Source organism: Anomaloglossus baeobatrachus, chromosome 10, assembly GCF_048569485.1.
Source record: "Anomaloglossus baeobatrachus isolate aAnoBae1 chromosome 10, aAnoBae1.hap1, whole genome shotgun sequence".
In the NCBI taxonomy this organism is placed as follows: domain Eukaryota; kingdom Metazoa; phylum Chordata; class Amphibia; order Anura; family Aromobatidae; genus Anomaloglossus; species Anomaloglossus baeobatrachus.
Window position 1 is genome coordinate 197622560 of NC_134362.1, and position 17917 is coordinate 197640476.

The following is a 17917-nucleotide window of genomic DNA, read 5'->3' on the forward strand; positions in this document are numbered from 1 at the left end:
ATATATATACACATATATATATATATATATATATATATATATATAACCTATTTGGGCCAATATTCACATGATGCATTTTCGTAGCATTTGTTATCAAAATTATAAAGTGCATTCTACAGTACCGGCAAAAATTGAATTAGAAAAAAGGTTTTCTAATTCTAATATATATTATATAAAAAATTATATATATATATATATATATATATATATATTTATTATCTTTAATCCCCCCCAAATCTGCTGCATGTCAATTCTTTCAGCAATTTTTTTTTATTTATTTTATTTTCATTTTTCACAAAGCAATGGGAGAATGAGGAAAAAAAAAAATTTACAAAAGAAGCATTTTTTGTGAAAAAAAAAATAATATAACTTTATTAAACATGCACTGTAGGCAAAGCACACATGAAATCAGATGCTGAATTAAAAAAAAAATAAAAAAAATTGAAAAAGATTTGAAAGCAGTTTTTTTTTTCTTTTTAAACTGCCAAAAGAGCAGGTTATGACTGTGTGTGATCATAGCCTTCCTCACCCTCCACGGGTCCACTGCTGCTCCCAGTGTCATTGTCTGCAGCGCTGAACTCACATCAGCAGCGCTGCAGACAATAATAACAATAATTTGCCCTGACCGAGTTTTATGAGCAGAAAATCCCAAATTCTCCTTAATTAAAAAACAAACAAAAACAAAACGTGATTTTCCAATAATATGCAAACGATAATAAATATGCAAATGAGTTCTGAAACCGTTAATTTGCATATTCTTCTCCATGTTGCTTTGCCTGTAAGACTTCCTGCACCAGTTAGATCTCTGCCAGGAGAACCAGTTGCCCCAGGGGTCCAGTACATGTACGCTGCACATCGCCGCCCTCTGCAGTTCCAGATTTTGGTGTAGATTCGTTACTTTTGTCGGGTTTGTATAAAGAATGAATGGATGTTGCCGGCGATTCCTCGTCCCACCACGGCCTCCAGCTCCGTCAGAGAAGCGTTAGAAAGTTGCTGGATGCAGGGAAAATACTGGAGGAGCTGCAGAGCCTTCACCCGGCCGACCCCGGGTATCGTCTGTACGGTCTGCAGAACGCTGGCTTCACAAAGATGGCTGCGCTTCTTGGCAAGGAAAGGGTTGCTGCCCCCTTCTCGGCTTCGCTCTTGCACCTGTGGAGGATATTTATCTTAGTTTTAGCTAAATTTCGGGACATTTTTGCATCATTTGGTGCTTAACACACTTTATTCAGTGGTTTTAATAATTAAAGACCTAATAAAAATGAAGTTATCATTTTAGGAATTATTTATCACTAGGGGGAGCTCACCACATAGAGATTTATACAAGGATTCCATTCTTATTATTCACCACTAGGGGGAGCTCACCCCATGCAGATTTATACAAGGACTCCATTCTTATTATTCACCACTAGGGGGAGCTCACAACATGCAGATTTATACATGGACTCCATTCTTATTATTCACCACTAGGTGGAGCTCACCACATGCAGATTTATACAAGGACTCCATTCTTATTATTCACCACTAGGGGGAGCTCACCCCATGCAGATTTATACAAGGACTCCATTCTTATTATTCATCACTAGGGGGAGCTCACCACATGCAGATTTATACAAGAACTCCATTCTTATTATTCACCACTAGGGGGAGCTCACCCCATGCAGATTTATACAAGAACTCCATTCTTATTATTCACCACTAGGGGGAGCTCACCACATGCAGATTTATACAAGAACTCCATTCTTATTATTCACCACTAGGGGGAGCTCACCCCATGCAGATTTATACAAGAACTCCATTCTTATTATTCATCACTAGGGGGAGCTCACCCCATGCAGATTTATACATGGACTCCATTCTTATTATTCTCCACTAGGGGGAGCTCACCACATGCAGATTTATACAAGGACTCCATTCTTATTATTCATCACTAGGGGGAGCTCACCCCATGCAGATTTATACAAGGACTCCATTCTTATTATTCACCACTAGGGGGAGCTCACCACATGCAGATTTATACAAGGACTCCATTCTTATTATTCACCACTAGGGGGAGCTCACCACATGCAGATTTATACAAGAACTCCATTCTTATTATTCATCACTAGGGGGAGCTCACCACATGCAGATTTATACATGGACTCCATTCTTATTATTCATCACTAGGGGGAGCTCACCCCATGCAGATTTATACAAGGACTCCATTCTTATTATTCACCACTAGGGGGAGCTCACCACATGCAGATTTATACAAGGACTCCATTCTTATTATTCACCACTAGGGGGAGCTCACCACATGCAGATTTATACAAGGACTCCATTCTTATTATTCACCACTAGGGGGAGCTCACCACATGCAGATTTATACAAGAACTCCATTCTTATTATTCACCACTAGGGGGAGCTCACCACATGCAGATTTATACAAGAACTCCATTCTTATTATTCACCACTAGGGGGAGCTCACCCCATGCAGATTTATACAAGAACTCCATTCTTATTATTCACCACTAGGGGGAGCTCACCACATGCACATTTATACAAGAACTCCATTCTTATTATTCACCACTAGGGGGAGCTCACCCCATGCAGATTTATACAAGGACTCCATTCTTATTATTCACCACTAGGGGGAGCTCACCACATGCAGATTTATACAAGAACTCCATTCTTATTATTCTCCACTAGGGGGAGCTCACCCCATGCAGATTTATACAAGGACTCCATTCTTATTATTCACCACTAGGGGGAGCTCACCCCATGCAGATTTATACAAGGACTCCATTCTTATTATTCACCACTAGGGGGAGCTCACCACATGCAGATTTATACAAGGACTCCATTCTTATTATTCACCACTAGGGGGAGCTCACCCCATGCAGATTTATACACTGCCTCCATTCTTATTATTCACCACTAGGGGGAGCTCACCACATACAGATTTATACATGGACTCCATTCTTATTATTCTCCACTAGGGGGAGCTCACCACATACAGATTTATACATGGACTCCATTCTCATTCACCACTAGGGGGAGCTCACCATATACAGATTTATACACTGCCTCCATTCTTATTATTCACCACTAGGAGGAGCTCACCACATACAGATTTATACAAGGGCTCCATTCTTTTATGAATTATTCACCACTAGGGGGAGCTCACCACATGCAGATTTATACAAAGACTCCATTCTTTTATGAAGTATTCACCACTAGGGGGAGCTCACCACATGCAGATTTATACAAGCACTCCATTCTTATTATTCACCACTAGGGGGAGCTCACCACACACAGATTTATACAAGCACTCCATTCTTATTATTCACCACTAGGGGGAGCTCACCACATGCAGATTTATATAACTTCTATTGCTTTAAAATATACGTTTACTACTGCTGGCAGAAAGGTACCATTTAAATTGTTACAGTCATTGTAACAAACTTTGAATAAATGAATAGTACACGCAAATATAAGAAATGTTGCTGTAATATTTCTTAAACTTCTTTCTCCACTTATGAGCCACTTCTCCCAGCTCCTGTTTTAACTTATTCACTCTCAAAATGCTCAATACAAGACTAAACGGAATGATCAGATTACAACCGTCTATGTAAAATAGACTGAGCAGCAGTGTAAAACACACAGACGATGATGCTGCTTTCTAGTAAGTGTTTCTCACACCAGATCTGGATTTACAGCAATACTGCTGAATAATGTCCTCCATTCTGCTGCTTGTGACCATTTACTACATAGAGACAGGGGAGCAGGAATCCCTCATCTCTGTGTATAGGAGACATAATGGCAGATAGTCACCACTCACCAGCTCAGAGACAACTGAAAATTAGAAATAGGGGAGGAAAAATAGAGGATACAAGTCAGATAACGGCCAGAAATACTGTTATTCTTCATTTACACATGTATAAGTTTATTTTGAAAAGTCTGATACACAATAATAATAGTTTTATAACCTATTCACTTACTAAATGAACTATAAGCTGAGCGGCTTCACTCTGACTGGCAACAGGGAGTAACGCCATGCCGAGCTCCAGCACCACGAAGTTCTGCACCGGAGGAAAGTACTGATCGCTCAGCCGTGTCCGCTCTGCTATAACAACGCCTTTCAGGTTGCTGGCCTGTGAAAAAGAAAAAAAATTAAAGCAAAATATACAGTAAAAAAACTATATACAATAGCAATAATAATATGGAATATATATATATATATATATATATATATAAACACACACACACACACACACAGTGTGTGTATATATATATGTGTGTATTATATATTATTATTATGTATAATAATATAAAGAATTTAATTATATATATATATATATAAAAATTCAATTCTTTATATTATTATAAGAAATATATAAACACATATGTATATATACACATACACTGTGTATATATATATATATATATATATATATATATATATATATATATATATATATATATATATTATTTTTTTGTTGATTCGAGAGGGAGGAGGCTAAGGTCGGGGCTACACGATGACTTTGGCCATGACACATTGCACCAGCCAAGCTTGCCACAATACAGTTGGATGGTGTCACATCAGGACCTGAGGGTACTGTGATTACGACAAGCCATTCATGGTCACAGTACCTCCCCCCCCCCAAGTCATCGGAAAACACCGCAGAATTAGCCAAGAATGCAACCGCAATGATTTACCTTTCGGAAGCGGACCAGTCTTCTCCGGAAAGCGTTCCCGGCCACCAGGTCAGTCTCGGAGATGTAGAGGACGCAGGCGCGCTGCGACAGATGGAAGTCTACCAGCCCCAGGCCGTCCTCAAACAGCAGCTTCACCTTCCCTGTAGGTGGAGGAGATACCGGATCAGCGGGTGTGGGGCGGCAGGCGGCACTGTCGTTGGAAAGCAACTGATGGCACCATCATGGCGGTATCGGAGGCGTCTGCTGCCTGCAGATGGCGCTCTATGGACGGACGCCTCCATGTTATTACTGTTTGTACCTTGTAATAACTGCGCCAGTTCCGTTCCCCTCCATTTTTCGCTCCCGATGACGTGTCCATACGGTACGGCGGAGGCTCCGGCACGGACTGGCGTGGTGCTCGGTGTAACGGACATCACTGGGAAGAACACGAGCGCAAGAAGCACCGAGGAGTCACTAATACAAAAGACATAGGAAAGAACCAGGTCTGTCCAGCACCAAAGTCATGACGGTGAGGAGGATTCTAGGAAAAAAAAGTTTAGAGAGTTTTAGGAAACGTTTTTGGGTGCATTTTACCCCCAGTGTGAGCTCCTGCTGATATGGGGGTCACTGCATACAGTACATAGCAGCCATACGGCGGGGGTCAGCAGACAGGGCACGGCTCCGCTGGGGAAGGGCTCCGCTTCAGCAAAGCTCCGCTCCTGCACTCCTCTTCCGCCACACTGCGGCTCCCCCAGCTCTAAAGTTCCGCCAATATCACAGTCTTAAAGCTGATTGGACAACGAGCTTTCACTCATCCTGAATTGGCCAATCAGTGTCTTCAGGGGCGGGAACTTATTTTTTCTTCCCCCATTAGTTTTCCAGGACAAACTTTTTCTTCCGTCAGCGACGCGTCGCGTTGTCAGGGACAACAGTATCGCATGCGCTGATTGGTCATAACGGAAAGGCTGACCAATGAGAGGCGGCGATAATGGCGGGGTGTCACTGACGAAGCGGCCGTTGAAGCGATTGGGGCAGCGGGTGTGTAGAAGTGACGGGAGTGCGCGGTGCCCCGGGGAGCAGCAACATGGCGTTCTCGTTCAGGAGGCGAAGTGCCAACCAGTTTGTGAGTAATTCCTGCGGTGCAATGGCGGGCGGTGCTGACAGGCTTACCCTGTGCTGCAGAACAGTTATACCCGTCCCGTCCCTCCCCCCCGTCCCCCCCTGCCCTCCCCTGTCCCGTCCCCCCCTGCCCTCCCCTGTCCCGTCCCCCCCTGCCCTCCCCTGTCCTCCCCTGTCCCGTCCCCCCCTGCCCTCCCCTGTCCTCCCCTGTCCCGTCCCCCCTCCCCCCCCGTCCCCTCTGTCCTGTCCCGTCCCCCCCCGTCCCCTCTGTCCTGTCCCGTCCCCCCTGTCCCATGTCCTGTCCCGTCCCCCCCTGTCCTGTCCTGTCCCGTCCCCCCCTGTCCTGTCCTGTCCCGTCCCCCCCTGTCCTGTCCTGTCCCGTCCCCCCCTGTCCTGTCCTGTCCCGTCCCCCCCTGTCCTGTCCTGTCCCGTCCCCCCCTGTCCTGTCCTGTCCCGTCCCCCCCTGTCCTGTCCTGTCCCGTCCCCCCCTGTCCTGTCCTGTCCCGTCCCCCCCTGTCCTGTCCTGTCCCGTCCCCCCCTGTCCTGTCCTGTCCCGTCCCCCCCTGTCCTGTCCTGTCCCGTCCCCCCCTGTCCTGTCCTGTCCCGTCCCCCCCGTCCTGTCCTGTCCCGTCCCCCCCTGTCCTGTCCTGTCCCGTCCCCCCCTGTCCTGTCCTGTCCCGTCCCCCCCGTCCCGTCTCCCCCCTTGTCCCGTCCCCCCCCCTTGTCCCGTCATGTCCCCCCATCAAGTTCCGTCCCCATGTCCCTTGTCTCGTCCCCGTGTCCCGTCCGTGTCCCTTCCCCCCATGCCATGTCCCGTCCTCCATCCCGTGTCCCTTTCCCCGTCCCGTGTCCCGTTCTGTGCCCTGTCCCATCCTGTGCCGCATTGCGTCCTTTGCCTCGTCCCCTGCTCTATCCCATGCCCCGTCCCATGCCCCATCTCGTCTGAAACCTTGCCCCATCTTGTCTTTGGCCCGTCTCGTCTCATGCCCCTTCCTGTCCCGCTCCCCATCCTGTATGTGATAATGTATATAGTACACTCTGCAGATTTTATGTATTGTGGTCTCCTGTGTCACATGACCCATTCCTCCATATTATTCCTGTTCTCCGTCTATTGTGACCCGTCACATGGCTCATTGCATCATTTGTCTGCAGATGATACAATTTGCTCTCTGTACACTTTGCACCAATGTTTTATGTTATGAATTACCTCGTTGATAAACATTTTCTCTCCCAATCTTTTTTTGCTTCTCTTCAACCTTTATAGAAACACATAGCCCCCGGCCTCATCCCTGCAGCCACCGTAGCCCCCCGATCTGCTGTCCCTCGCACCCCTCCCCCCCGAAGCCCCAATCCTTCTCCAGAGAGACCCAGGTAAGGTTTTTTTTTTGTTGTTACATTATCATGTTTTGGTATGCACCTTAGTGGGAAATGTCAGTGAGGCACACTGGAGGGGACGGAGGGTCAGGAGGACCATCGCTTGTGCAGTCGCAGTTTCTAGCACAAGTATAACTAACAATGCACCAGATGCACGGAAATCCCAAAATGCAATAGATTTGGGTGCGTCACATTGTAGAGTGCAGTAGTTTAAGGTTAGACGTTTCGGCCACAAATTCTCCCCCCCTTTGTGTTTTGTATATTTTGTTTTTTTACCAGCTTTATTACCCTGCTTTCTTGTTTTGTTGCTTTCTAGATCCGCTCTTGCTGCTGCCATTTTGATGACCTCTTTAACTGGTCGTACGGTTGCGATACCCCAACCCCGGCAGAGGTCCTATTCTGAGAATGACAGCACCCGAAATGAAGAGCAGATCGAGCCCTCCGCTACAGCCAGAGATCTAGGACTACAGTACGGCTGCTTTGTCTTATATTTTTTTTTAATCTTTTTCTCTCCTTTTAATAGTCCCGTCAGATCTATAGTTAAAGGGGTTTTCCAGTCAAATACAATCTATTTTAAAAAAAACAACAAAAAGAAATATATACGTTATACTCACCCTCCCTGGGTCCAGCGATGAGTATCCATTGATGCTTCTGGTGTCTGTTATTGTCTGCAGTGCTAATGCCATGTTGACAGTGCTGCAGCCAATCAGTGGAGCTCAGCAGCTCTGCCTCAGAGCCACTGTGATGAGTGATTGGCTGCAGCGCTGTCAATACCACATCAGCACTGCAGACAAAAGCAGATGCAAGGAGCATGAGTTGCTCAGAGCAGCTGAGCTGAGTGATTGGCTGCAGCACTGTCAAAATTACATCAGCACTGAAGACGCAAGGAGCATGAGTTGCTCAGAGCAGCTTAGCTGAGTGATTGGCTGCAGCGCTGTCAATACCACATCAGCACTGCAGACAAAAGCAGATGCAAGGAGCATGAGTTGATCAGTGCAACTGAGCTGAGTGATTGGCTGCAGCGCTGTTAATATGATGTGAACACTGCTGACAAAAACAGATGCAAGAGCATGATTTGCTCAGAAGCAGCTCAGCTGAGTGGCTGCAGCACTGTCAATATGACGTCAGCACGGCAGACAAAAACAAACGCAAGGAGTATGAGTTGCTCAGAGCAGCTGAACTGAGTGATTGGTTGCAGCGCTGTCAGTATGATGTCAGTACTACAGACAAACAGGGAATGAGCATGGTTCGCTCAGAGGAGCTGAACTGAGTGATTGGCTGCAGCGCTGTCAATATGATGTGAACACTGCTAACAAAAACAGACGCAAGGAGCATGATTCGCTCAAAGCAGCTGAGCTGAGTGATTGGCTGCAGCGCTGTCAATATGATGTCAGCACTGCAGACAAACAGATGGAAGGAGCATGATTTGCTCAGAGCAGCTGAGCTCAGTGATTGGCTGCAGCTCTGTCAATATGACATCAGCACTGCAGACAAAAGCAGACGCAAGGAGCATGAGTTGCTCAGAGCAGCTGATTTAAGTGATTGGCTGCAGCGCTGTCAATATGATGTCAGTACTACAGACAAACAGATGGAAGGAGCATGGTTTGCTCGGAGCAGCTGAACGGAGTGATTGGCTGCAGCTCTGTCAATATGACATCAGCACGGCAGACAAAAAAACAAGCGCAAGGAGTATGAGTTTCAGAGCAGCTGAACTGAGTGGTTGCAGCGCTGTCAATATGATGTGAGCACTGCAGACAAAAACAGATGCAAGGAGCATGAGTTGATCAGTGCAACTGAGCTGAGTGATTAGCTGCAGCGCAGTCCACATGACATCAGCAGACAATAACAGACACCAGGATCAGCAGCAGAGACTCATCACTGGACCCAGAGAGGGTGAGTAAAGGACCTTTAAATAAAAATAGACAAACAACAATCTGTGCTTAATTCACCCTCCCCGGGTCCAGCAATGAGTCTCCACTGCTGGGCCAGGTGTCTGTTATTGCCTGCAGTGCTGATATCATATTGACAGTGCTGCAGCCAATCACTCAGCATGAGTTGCTCAGAGAAGCTGAGCTATCTACATAGACTGAGCCCCTGATTGACTGGGACGCAATCATCATCCTGAGCGCTGCAGACCATCACAAACCCGAGAAGCAACATCGGAGATGCAGCTCTGGACCCAGGAAGAGTGAGTAAAGCATGGTTTGTTTTAAAAAAGAAAACTAAACCTGAAGAAAGAGATTTTCTGAAAACAGAATACCCCTTTAAAGCAGTAGCCCACCACTTAAAGGATCAGCCCATCACTTAGTTTTTTAAACTACCCAGAATGGTCTAAAATAATGAAAGTATTCTTAGTTATTTCTTGCTGAAGCACCAGTGGTCCCCCATTTGTTTTTATTTGTTCTCAGAGGCAACACGCATTATATATGAGACCGCTGCAGCCAATCACTGGCCTTGGTGTTGACACAAGCATGTATGGTACTTCACTGGTGAGACCTGGGATTGGCTGCAGCGGTCACGTGGATGTACAGAATGTAATTTAAGCAAATAAATTGTCTTCTTTCTTTTTTTTTTTTTAGACAAAACTGGAAGACGTATACGGATGGCAGAGACGTGGCCTCGCCCGTCATGTCTTTCGAGTTTGAGGACGACGACACAGAGGAACAGATGTCCGATATCGAGAGAGAACGAATAGAGTACACAAATGAGCGGAGATGTGAAGGCGACTCTCGGGAACCGCTCTATGCTACTCCGCACAAGGACAGACCGGTAAGTGGTGGGATTCTATAGGTAGCCAACGTTATCCCATACCTGACCCATTCTACCGACGTGGCTCTACGGGAAAGAAGTGCGCAGCATCTGTGGGAGCAGAAACCGGTGTACAGTCCCTGACAGAGGTTCTGTCGCTTATCCATTTTATGTAAATAAAAGCTTATTACCGTATTTTTCGCTTTATAAGACGCACTTTTGTTCCCCCAAATTTTGGGGGAAAGTAGGGGGTGCGTCTTATAATCCGAATATACGGAGGGGGGGGGGGGTGTATATATATATATATATATATATATATATACACACACTACAGAGTCCAGGGGAGGTGCGGGCAGCTCTGGAGCTCTGCTGGGGGACTTGTGAAAGCTGGGAGCAGAAGCCTTTGATCTCCTGCACCCGCTCATATAATATGCACAGCTGCTGTCCACCACCATGGTGCTGAAAGTGCACCGCGGCGATAGGCTGGGGCAGCAGTGTATATTATATCTGCCTGCCCCTTCTTTGATTGCACATGCCCCCTCCCCCGTGTTAGCTATGGCCCCCATGCTGCTGCAAACAGTAAAATAATAAACTTTTTACTCACCTCCTCCAGCGTGTCTGCCAGGCCTCCCTCCTGCTGCTGTGATAAGGCACAAGAGATTTCACTCTGCCGTGCCGATCACATGACCGGCCGAGAACCAGGAAATGCAGGAGGCCGGAGATCAACCCCGAGGAGGGGGACACAGACAGGACAATGCTGGAGAAGGTAAGGAAAGTTTATTTTCCTAAAAGCAGCAGCATGGGGCGATATATAACACAGGGAGCTGTGTGCCAGCAATAGTGGGCCATGTGCCGCTACATGGGGCCGTGTGCCGCTACATGGGGCCGTGTGCCGCCACATGGGGCCATGTGCCAGCAATAGTGGGCCGTGTGCCGCCACATGGGGCCATGTGCCAGCAATAGTGGGCCGTGTGCAGCCACATGGGGCCGTGTGCCGCCACATGGGGCCGTGTGCCGCCACATGGGGCAGTGTGCCGCCACATGGGGCCGGGTGCCGCCACATGGGGCCATGTGCCAGCAATAGTGGGCTGTGTGCAGCCACATGGGGCCATGTGCCGCCACATGGGGCCATGTGCCAGCAATAGTGGGCTGTGTGCAGCCACATGGGGCCGTGTGCCACCACATGGGGCCATGTGCCGCCACATGGGGCCATGTGCCAGCAATAGTGGGCTGTGTGCAGCCACATGGGGCCGTGTGCAGCCACATGGGGCCGTGTGCCGCCACATGGGGCCGGGTGCCGCCACATGGGGCCATGTGCCAGCAATAGTGGGCTGTGTGCAGCCACATGGGGCCGTGTGCCGCCACATGGGGCCATGTGCCAGCAATAGTGGGCTGTGTGCAGCCACATGGGGCCGTGTGCAGCCACATGGGGCCATGTGCCAGCAATAGTGGGCCGTGTGCAGCCACATGAGGCCATGTGCCAGCAATAGTGGGCTGTGTGCAGCCACATGGGGCCGTGTGCAGCCACATGGGGCCATGTGCCAGCAATAGTGGGCCGTGTGCAGCCACATGGGGCCGTGTGCAGCCACATGGGGCCGTGTGCAGCCACATGGGGCCGTGTGCCGCCACATGGGGCCGTGTGCCGCCACAGTGGGCCGTGTGCCGCCACAGTGGGCCGTGTGCCGCCACAGTGGGCCGTGTGCCGCCACAGTGGGCCGTGTGCCAGCCACAGTGGGCCGTGTGCCAGCCACAGTGGGCCGTGTGCCAGCCACAGAGGATGTGTGCCAGGCATAGGGGACATGTGGCATCACTGGGCCATATCCAGATTCAGAGGGCTAGTTTTAGGATGGGGGGGCTATGAGGGACATATACCCTATATGATTTGTCAGACGGACACTGGCATTATAAGACGGACCCCATTTATTAAATAATTCTCTATTCCTTCACCAAATTTGGGGGTGCGTCTTATAATCAGGTGCGTCTTATAAAGCGAAAAATACGGTACCTGACTTAAAATTCATCCATTGGTTTTATAAATTACTCTTTTGGAAGCTGAAACCCTCCCAAATTTGGTTTAGGTTATGAAAATAAAGTTGCTGCAAAGCTGAAATATTGATCATTTAATGACCACAGGTCAGATTTTGGCAAGACAAAAGTTTTGTCGCCTCGTCATATTATTGCACCCAATCCTAATTTACATCCTCACCTGTGCTCACTGAATGATCAGTTAATTAGTGGGTGTGTATAAAAAGAAACCCAGCACCTCAGACCTTCAGTTGAACTGCAACTTGACCTCTGACTACATGCCAAAAATCCACCCTGCGACCAAAGCCTTGATTATCAAGAGGCTGAAGACCAGATCCACTGCAGAGGTTGCTGGCACCTTTAGGCTTTGTGTCCACGGTAGAATGTACCTGCGGATTTTTCTGCATGAAAATCCGCGACTTTCGCGGCAAATCCGCACCTTATTTTTGCTGCGGATTTTGATGCGGATTTTTTTTTTCCCCATTCTGTACCCAAAATCCGCACCAAAATCCGCAACAATAATTGACATGCTGCAGATTTTTCCGGATCAAAATCCGCGGCATGGACACAGCATTTCCAAAATGCCATTGAAATGGCTTGGAAGTGCCGCAGCTGCAGATTTCTTTGTCGCTCCATTGGGAGACCCAGACAATTGGGTGTATAGCTATGCCTCCGGAGGCCACACAAAGCATTACACTAAAAGTGTAAAGCCCCTCCCCTTCTGCCTATACACCCCCCGTGCCTCACGGGCTCCTCAGTTTTCATGCTTTGTGCGAAGGAGGCTGACATCCACACATAGCTCCACAGCTTAGTCAGCAGCAGCTGCTGACTATGTCGGTTGGAAGAAAAGAGGGCCCATAACAGGGCCCCCAGCATGCTCCCTTCTCACCCCACTTTGTCGGCGGTGTTGTTAAGGTTGAGGTATCCATTGCGGGTACACGGCAGGAGCCACATGCTGTTTTCCTTCCCCATCCCTTATGGGCTCTGGGTGAAGTGGGAACCGAATCGGTCTCCAGGCACGGGGACCGTGCTCCCTCCGCAGCCCCTGGGGTATCTGCTGGACAGGAGCCGGGTATCGTCAGGGACAAGGCCCTGCTACTGTGAGGTACTCTGTGTCCCCGTGGGGACCGCGCATGGAGCGCTTGTGCCATACACATTACAGCACTGCTGGGTGTGTTAGTGCGCCGGGGACTACCGCGCATGGAGCGCTTGTGCCATACACATTGCAGCACTGCTGGGTGTGTTAGTGCGCCGGGGACTACCGCGCGGCCGCGCTTATTGCCGGCCGCGCTTATAACTTTAGTCCCCGGCTTCTGCGGCCTAGTGTCGTATATTCCCGCCCACAGGCCTGCCAGTCAGGGGAAGGGCGGGACGCTGCACAGATCGTCAGCGCGGAGGGCTGGAGCATACATTAGTATCCTCCTCCCCCCTCACTCAGTACACTGGGGCACTAGATTCCCGCACTTTTCTTGGGCACGCCCACGGTCCCCTCCTCCCCACAGAACGCCGGCAGCCATTCCTGTCAGCGATTCAGACGCTGGAGAGGAGAGACAACACAGGGAGACCCAGGCAGGGATTCTGGTGATCACACAACCGCTCTGTGCGGTCGGTAAGCAGCACCTGTGGTGCTGGCCCCACTGAGTGCCGAAGTGTATATATATATATATATAGGCTTATAGGCTATACATTTGCACTGTACGGTCGCTCTGTTGATTTTTGGCTATATACCCTCCTGGATTGTTCTCAGAGGAGACAACAGCATGTCGTCCGCAAAAAGCAAGGGTGCCAAAGCACAGGCGTACTTTGCAACCTGTACCTCATGTACAGCTGTACTACCGGCAGGGTCCACTGACCCTCATTGTGTGCAATGCTCGGCCCCTGTGGCACTTACTCAGCCGGAGCCTCTGCTACAGGTGGCCCAGGTGGAACCACCTGCTCCCACTGTCCAGGTGACAGGGACGGAGTTTGCAGCTTTTGCTGACAAAATGTCTGAGAGTATGGATAGATGGTCTTCTAAAATACTAGAAGCCTTACAGTCCAGACCGGTGATTCAGGTCCCGGGCACTGTCCAGTCTTTGACCCCAGGTCCCCCTCAATTGGAACAGCAAAGGGACCCTGGGGTGACCCATAGGTCCCAGGGTGAGGTCTCTGACACGGACCGCAGTCCCAGGCCGCTTAAGCGGGCTCGCTGGGAAATTCCCTCCACCTCATCACACTGTTCAGGGTCTCAGCACGAGGACTCTCTGGAGGATGAAGCGGAGGTAACAGATCAGGATTCTGATCCTGAAGCCGCTCTCAACCTAGATACACCTGAAGGTGACGCCATAGTGAATGACCTTATAGCGACCATCAATCAGGTGTTGGACATTTCTCCCCCAGCTCCTCCAATTGAGGAGTCAGCTTCTCAGCAGGAGAAATTCCGTTTCAGGTTTCCCAAGCGTACATTGAGTACGTTTCTGGATCACTCTGACTTCAGGGAGGCAGTCCAGAAAAAACGGGATTGTCCAGACAAGCGTTTTTCCAAGCGCCTTAAGGACACACGTTATCCCTTCCCCCCTGATGTTGTCAAGGGCTGGACTCAGTGTCCTAAGGTGGATCCTCCAATCTCCAGACTGGCGGCTAGATCCATAGTTGCAGTGGAAGATGGGGCTTCACTCAAAGATGCCACTGACAGACAGATGGAATTATGGTTAAAATCCATCTATGAAGCTATAGGCGCGTCTTTTGCTCCAGCATTCGCAGCCGTATGGGCTCTCCAAGCTATCTCAGCTTGTCAGGCGCAGATTAATGCAGTAACACGTACATCTGCCCCGCAAGTGGTGTCCTTAACCTCTCAGGCGTCGGCGTTTGCGTCCTACGCCATTAATGCTATCCTGGACTCTGCGAGCCGTACGGCGGTAGCATCCGCCAATTCGGTGGTAGTCCGCAGGGCCATGTGGCTACGTGAATGGAAGGCAGACTCCGCTTCCAAAAAGTTCTTAACCGGTTTGCCATTTTCTGGCGACCGCCTGTTTGGTGAGCGATTGGATGAAATCATTAAACAATCCAAGGGAAAGGACTCATCCTTACCCCAGTCCAAACCAAACAGACCTCAACCACGGAAGGTACAATCGAGGTTTCGGTCCGCGGGCAGGTCTCAATTCGCCTCGTCCAAAAGGCCTCAGAAAGATCAGAGGAACGCCGATTCATGGCGGTCTAAGTCACGTCCTAAAAAGACCGCCGGAGGCACCGCTCCCAAGGCGGCCTCCTCATGACTTTCGGCCTCCTCAAACCGCATCCTCGGTCGGTGGCAGGCTCTCCCGCTTTGGCGGCGCCTGGCTGCCACAGGTAAAAGACCGATGGGTGAGAGACATTCTATCTCACGGTTACAGGATAGAGTTCAGCTCTCGTCCTCCGACTCGTTTCTTCAGAACTTCTCCGCCCCCCGAGAGAGCCGAGGCTCTTCTGCAGGCGGTGTGCACTCTGAAGGCGGAAGGAGTGGTGATCCCTGTTCCTCTTCAGCAACGGGGTCACGGTTTTTACTCCAACTTGTTCGTGGTGCCAAAAAAGGACGGATCCTTCCGTCCGGTTCTGGACCTAAAACTGCTCAACAGGCATGTAAAAACCAGGCGGTTCCGGATGGAATCGCTCCGCTCCGTCATCGCCTCAATGTCCCAAGGAGATTTCCTGGCATCAATCGACATCAAAGATGCTTATCTCCACGTACCGATTGCACCAGAGCATCAGCGCTTCCTGCGTTTCGCCATAGGGGACGAACACCTTCAGTTCGTGGCACTACCTTTTGGCCTGGCAACAGCCCCACGGGTCTTCACCAAGGTTATGGCAACAGTGGTGGCAATCCTACACTCTCAGGGACACTCGGTGATCCCTTACTTAGACGATCTGCTTGTCAAGGCACCCTCTCAAGAGGCATGCCAACACAGCCTGAACATTGCTCTGGAAACTCTCCAGAGTTTCGGGTGGATCATCAATTTTCCAAAGTCAAATCTGACACCGGCCCAATCACTGACATATCTTGGCATGGAGTTTCATACTCTCTCAGCGATAGTGAAGCTTCCGCTGGACAAGCAGCGTTCACTACAGACAGGGGTGCAATCTCTCCTTCAAGGCCAGTCACACCCCTGAGGCGCCTCATGCACTTCCTAGGGAAGATGGTAGCAGCAATGGAGGCAGTTCCTTTTGCGCAGTTTCATCTGCGTCCTCTTCAATGGGACATTCTCCGCAAATGGGACAGGAAGTCGACGTCCCTCGACAGGAACGTCTCCCTTTCACGGGCAGCCAAAGCTTCCCTTCAGTGGTGACTTCTCCCCACTTCTCTGTCGAAGGGGAAATCCTTCCTGCCCCCATCCTGGGCGGTGGTCACGACGGACGCGAGCCTGTCAGGGTGGGGAGCGGTCTTTCTCCACCACAGGGCTCAGGGTACTTGGACTCAGACAGAGTCCTCCCTTCAGATCAATGTTCTGGAGATAAGGGCAGTGTATCTTGCCCTAAAGGCGTTCCAGCCGTGGCTGGAAGGCAAACAGATCCGAATTCAGTCGGACAACTCCACAGCGGTGGCATACATCAACCACCAAGGCGGGACACGCAGTCGGCAAGCCTTCCAGGAAGTCCGGCGGATTCTACTGTGGGTGGAAGCCACAGCCTCCACCATATCCGCAGTTCACATCCCGGGCGTAGAAAACTGGGAAGCAGACTTTCTCAGTCGCCAGGGCATGGACGCAGGGGAATGGTCCCTTCACCCGGACGTGTTTCAGGAGATCTGTTGCCGCTGGGGCATTCCGGACGTCGACCTAATGGCGTCCCGGCACAACAACAAGGTCCCGACATTCATGGCACGGTCTCAAGATCACAGAGCTCTGGCAGCAGACGCCTTAGTTCAGGATTGGTCGCAGTTTCAACTCCCTTATGTGTTTCCTCCTCTGGCACTGTTGCCCAGAGTGTTACGCAAGATCAGGGCCGACTGCCGCCGCGCCATCCTCGTCGCTCCAGACTGGCCGCGGAGGTCGTGGTACCCGGATCTGTGGCATCTCACGGTCGGCCAACCGTGGGCACTACCAGACCGACCAGACTTGCTGTCTCAAGGGCCGTTTTTCCATCTGAATTCTGCGGCCCTCAACCTGACTGTGTGGCCATTGAGTCCTGGATCCTAGCGTCTTCAGGGTTATCTCAAGAGGTCATTGCCACTATGAGACAGGCTAGGAAACCAACGTCCGCCAAGATCTACCACAGGACGTGGAAGATATTCCTGTCGTGGTGCTCTGCTCAGGGGTTTTCTCCCTGGCCATTTGCCTTGCCCACTTTTCTGTCCTTCCTTCAATCTGGATTGGAAAAGGGTTTGTCGCTCGGCTCCCTTAAGGGACAAGTCTCTGCGCTCTCTGTGTTTTTTCAGAAGCGCCTAGCCAGACTTCCACAGGTACGCACGTTCCTGCAGGGGGTTTGTCACATCGTCCCTCCTTACAAGCGTCCGTTAGAGCCTTGGGATCTGAACAGGGTGCTGATGGCTCTTCAGAAACCACCATTCGAGCCAATGAGAGATATTTCTCTCTCACGCCTTTCGCAGAAAGTGGTCTTCCTAGTAGCAGTCACTTCACTTCGGAGAGTGTCCGAACTGGCAGCGTTGTCGTGCAAAGCCCCTTTCCTGGTGTTTCACCAGGACAAGGTGGTTCTGCGTCCGGTTCCGGAATTTCTCCCTAAGGTGGTATCCCCCTTTCATCTCAATCAGGATATCTCCTTACCCTCTTTTTGTCCTCATCCAGTTCACCAATGTGAAAAGGTTTTGCACTTGTTAGATCTGGTGAGAGCACTCAGATTCTACATTTCTCGTACGGCGCCCCTGCGCCGCTCGGAGGCACTCTTTGTCCTTGTCGCTGGCCAGCGTAAAGGGTCACAAGCTTCCAAATCAACCCTAGCTCGGTGGATCAAGGAACCGATTCTCGAAGCTTATCGTTCCTCGGGGCTTCCGGTTCCCTCAGGGCTG

General features: G+C 50.0%; 2 protein-coding genes across 6 annotated transcripts in view; one reads left to right on the plus strand and one right to left on the minus strand.

The window, feature by feature from the left end:
* Window positions 1-222: 222 nt before the first annotated feature.
* Window positions 223-5410, minus strand: FAAP24 (FA core complex associated protein 24). 4 transcript variants are annotated; one of them, XM_075325209.1, is made up of 5 exons: window positions 5328-5410; window positions 4994-5215; window positions 4696-4835; window positions 3978-4130; window positions 223-1149 (listed from the first exon to the last, which is right to left on the minus strand). In XM_075325209.1, the coding sequence occupies exons 2-5, from the start codon at window positions 5106-5108 to the stop codon at window positions 895-897; spliced, it is 663 nt and encodes a 220-aa protein (XP_075181324.1). In that variant the 5' UTR covers window positions 5109-5215; window positions 5328-5410; the 3' UTR covers window positions 223-894. The 4 variants fall into 4 exon arrangements, with proteins under 4 accessions (XP_075181324.1, XP_075181326.1, XP_075181325.1 ...); XM_075325211.1 differs by having other exon boundaries at window positions 4994-5148; window positions 5269-5404; XM_075325210.1 differs by having other exon boundaries at window positions 5315-5403.
* Window positions 5411-5670: 260 nt separating this feature from the next.
* Window positions 5671-17917, plus strand: part of CEP89 (centrosomal protein 89) — a 221722-nt gene continuing 209475 nt past the window's right edge. For both annotated transcript variants that reach the window (XM_075326112.1, XM_075326113.1), the window contains exons 1-4: window positions 5671-5797; window positions 7058-7164; window positions 7484-7636; window positions 9747-9936. In XM_075326112.1, coding sequence (XP_075182227.1) covers window positions 5759-5797; window positions 7058-7164; window positions 7484-7636; window positions 9747-9936 — 489 coding nt within the window. In that variant the 5' untranslated portion in view covers window positions 5671-5758. The remainder of the gene's footprint in view (window positions 5798-7057; window positions 7165-7483; window positions 7637-9746; window positions 9937-17917) is intronic.

Coding starts and splice junctions, on each gene's coding strand:
- FAAP24 (XM_075325209.1), bottom strand. CDS start 5,108: ATGTCCGTTACACCGAGCACCACGCCAGTCCGTGCCGGAGCCTCCGCC. Junction 4,131..4,695: donor GACTGGTCCGCTTCCGAAAG/GTAAATCATTGC, acceptor TCTTTTTCACAG/GCCAGCAACCTGAAAGGCGT. Junction 1,150..3,977: donor CTCAGCTTATAGTTCATTTA/GTAAGTGAATAG, acceptor TATCCTCCACAG/GTGCAAGAGCGAAGCCGAGA.